This window comes from Sardina pilchardus, chromosome 1, assembly GCF_963854185.1.
Source record: "Sardina pilchardus chromosome 1, fSarPil1.1, whole genome shotgun sequence".
NCBI classification, from domain to species: domain Eukaryota; kingdom Metazoa; phylum Chordata; class Actinopteri; order Clupeiformes; family Clupeidae; genus Sardina; species Sardina pilchardus.
Genome location: NC_084994.1, coordinates 45,677,156 through 45,680,835, shown reverse-complemented (window position 1 = coordinate 45,680,835; position 3,680 = coordinate 45,677,156). Strand labels below are relative to the sequence as shown.

At 41.5% G+C, this 3,680-nt stretch overlaps 1 protein-coding gene across 1 annotated transcript; it reads left to right on the top strand.

Moving 5' to 3' along the window:
- Positions 1–999: 999 nt before the first annotated feature.
- LOC134079385 (zinc finger protein OZF-like) lies at positions 1,000–2,145 on the top strand. The gene is made up of 2 exons (XM_062535519.1): positions 1,000–1,711; positions 1,796–2,145. The coding sequence occupies exons 1-2, from the start codon at positions 1,000–1,002 to the stop codon at positions 2,143–2,145; spliced, it is 1,062 nt and encodes a 353-aa protein (XP_062391503.1).
- The last annotated feature ends 1,535 nt before the right edge of the window (positions 2,146–3,680 follow it).

The window sequence follows — 3,680 nt, the reverse complement described above, 5'->3', positions numbered from 1 at the left end:
TGGTGGAAGTAAATAATAATACAAATCATCAAAAGTTTTCAGGAAGACTGCAGCATGCATCAATAACCTAGAAATACACGGCATGAGACAACACAGCCATTTAGATATAATGTCAAAAAAGCCTGAGCTCCTGTTGTCCAGATATACCTGAAGTCAGTGTTTACAGAAACTAGCCACATGATCTTGTACCACATTCTACCATGTGTGACCACTGTAAAAAAAGACAATGTAAGCATGTACTATTTTCTACACCTCTCATAACCAACAGAATTCTGCATGTATTCTTTGACCAGAACAAGCCATAACCTTTACATTTCACACTTCCATGGCTCCACCCCACCCCCACCTGTTCTCCTTTGTGAACTTTGAGCAGTGTGACGTCTGACCATGTCCATTTGAGGACCATCAGCTGTGTGAAGAGAGCTCATACATATGGAATTCCCTCCCACATCAGATTTGCATTCCAAAAGCCCTTGCAGCTGATTGGTTAGGAGTGAGCTCTAGAAGCTAATGGGGCAGGCAAAAGGACTATATTATGAACACACAACAGACTGGGGTCTCAATACTGAAGTCACATTTGGGACACGAATCTACTGGACTAAATCTGTCTTTGTATTGAATGATTGTTTGATTGCTATTATTCTTTAAACTGACATTTGAAATGTCAGGATCTGACCAGCTCACGTCAGTGAAGAAGGAGAGTGAAGAAGAATTTGATGATTTCCTACAAGAGTATCTGTTTACAACTCAGAAATTGAAAGAAGAACCTGGGCTGGAACATGAATGTAAGATGAATATCCATGAAATATCCATGTCAACACAGGAAATTAAAAAGGAAGACATATCTTCAGATCCTCATGATCACAGAGATTATTTTCCAAGAGGTGAGTTTCTTAACAGTTTGTATCATGATTAAAGAAAAGTTGCAATGTGAATATATATTATTGCAAACACTAGATTTGTCATTCTGTTGTAGGAGACATTCAAAGTAATCAAGCTATGAAATCAGAACACAGGAAGGAAAAAGGAAACCAAGTGTGTTACAAGCACTCATGTAGCAAGGAGACTTCATACCAGAAATTACACCAGGAGTTGGAAACCAGGAAGGAACTGCTCACTGACCATCAGATTACAGATTCTGGAGAAAAGCCACATCTGTGTTTGCTGTGTGGAAAGGCTTTTACACAGAAGGATGATCTCACGCTACATCAGAGGATCCATACTGGAGAAAAGCCACATCAGTGTTTGCAGTGTGGAAAGGCCTTTACACAAAAGAGTCATCTCAAGGAACATCAGAGGATCCATTCTGGAGAAAAGTCACATCAGTGTTCTCAGTGTGGAAAGGCCTTTAGACTAAAGGGTAATCTCAAGACACATCAGAAGATCCATACTGGAGAAAAGCCACATCAGTGTTCTCAGTGTGGAAAGGCCTTTACACAAAGGAGTCATCTCAAGGAACATCAGAGGATCCATACTGGAGAAAAGCCACATCAGTGTTTGCAGTGTGGAAAGGCCTTTACACAAAAGAGTGATCTCAAGACACATCAGATGATCCACTCTGGAGAAAAGCCACATCAGTGTTCTCAGTGTGGAAAGGCCTTTGCATTGAAGGGTAATCTCACGGTACATCAGAGGACCCATACTAGAGAAAAGCCACATCAATGTACTCAGTGTGGAAAGGCCTTTACACAGAAGGGTCATCTCAAGACACATCACAAGATCCATTCTGGAGAAAAACCACATCTGTTTTCGCAGTATGGAAAGGCCTTTATATGGAAGCGCGATCTCAACATACATCAGATGATCCACTCTGGAGAAAAGCCACATCAGTGTTCTCAGTGTGGAAAGGCCTTTATATGGAAGAGTGATCTCAAGACACATCAGAAGATCCATACTGGAGAAAAGCCACATCAATGTACCCAGTGTGGAAAGGCCTTTAAACAGAAGGGTCATCTCAAGACACATCAGAGGATCCATACGGGAGAAAAGCCATATCCATGTTCTCAGTGTGGGAAGTGTTTTGGGTTCAACTCAGATCTCAAAAAACACCAGAGGATTCATACTCGAAAACGAAAAACATACCACACTAGGACTTTTACACAACTGGCTCAATTGAGCAGACATCAGAAACCTCACAAGAACTGAATGACAATTGGATGTGATTTTCCTCTAAAACAAAGAACTTAAGTGAAATGTGAGGACACTATATCAATTGTCAGAATTCAAAAGCAATTATTAGAATATCTCATCTAAAGATGAGAAAAGATTATCCATTCTGAAAAAAAAACACATCTTACATTTCTCACTGTATGATGAAGCCTTTAGACACAGGTCTCATCTCAAGGCACAGCAGAGGATCCATTTTGTGGGAAACTCTAGGACATTTTTATCCAATGTGGAAAGGCTTCCGCTCAAATTGCTCAAATAGAAATACCAGAAGATCCATACCGGACAGAAGCTGTAAATGGTCTCAGAACTGGGTAGCCAGCTGTTCAAATATAAAAGTGTTAGTGTGTGATAAAGTCTTCATTCTAAGATCCAAAATTAAAAGACATTTGCAGGGTACTTTAGACAACTAAAACAAATTGCTTTCTATACAAAAGGGATATTATGCTGATTGTGTTATGCTACTGTTGGAGCATGGATCTGTAGTGGAGTATGTTTTTCTTTTGAAAGGTTGAACTCATGCTTTTGTCTTTAGATTATGCTGAAGCCATTAAATGTCTGGCACAGTCTTGCCAGCACCTTGAACTTCCGTGTCCATGTTTATTATGAGTCGTGAAGCGTCATACATACATACACACACACACACAGGTACACACCTTCATATTCATACACATACACAAACACAAGCATAAACACACACACAAAGACACACACATATACACACACAGTGGACAGGCAGGCATAGCCACGCACACACGCACCTGCATGCACAAACACAACCGCATGCATGCAACCCCCCCCCCCCCACACACACATACATAAACACACACACACCACACACACCCACACACACATTCACAAGTGAACATACACACACACAGACACATAAGACACACACAAACACAGGCTAGCAGACGGGCACACACACACACACACACATCCCTTTACCCCCACCATACTGTACACACAAGCGAAAATCCACAGAGAAGCACACATGCACAAAAACAAACGCACATACTGTATGCACAAACTAATTATGACCGCCTGAATTTGGTGGTCCACGATTCCCGGAACATCGTAGCACCAGGGCACATGAAACTTGGTGGGCATGTAGCCGCAGTAGACTTTTACGCAAAAATGTTGTGTGGTCCCCGGGGGCCTCTCCAAAATATGCAGTTTTTCCTAAATAACCACCTGAACCGTGGCACCGAGGATGACAAAATGTTTTTGGTATGTTGATCTCAAGAGCCCACATCAACTTAGCTTATAACCACTCATTTGTGATTTGCACCCCCATGGAAAAAATGCCAATGCAATATCATAGGCTATTGCTGTAATCACCGCTATCTTCAGATGAAATGTTATGAACTGCACCAAATTTCATGTGTTTGATTAACCTGACATACTCTCGAGACCATGAAGCAGTCTGGGCTCCTTCTGCAGACAGGTACACACACACACACACACACACACACACACACAGACACACACACACACAGAGACACACACACACA

Coding starts and splice junctions, on each gene's coding strand:
- LOC134079385 (XM_062535519.1), top strand. CDS start 1,000: ATGAAATCAGAACACAGGAAGGAAAAAGGAAACCAAGTGTGTTACAAG. Junction 1,712..1,795: donor GAAGGGTCATCTCAAGACAC/ATCACAAGATCC, acceptor ATCTCAACATAC/ATCAGATGATCCACTCTGGA.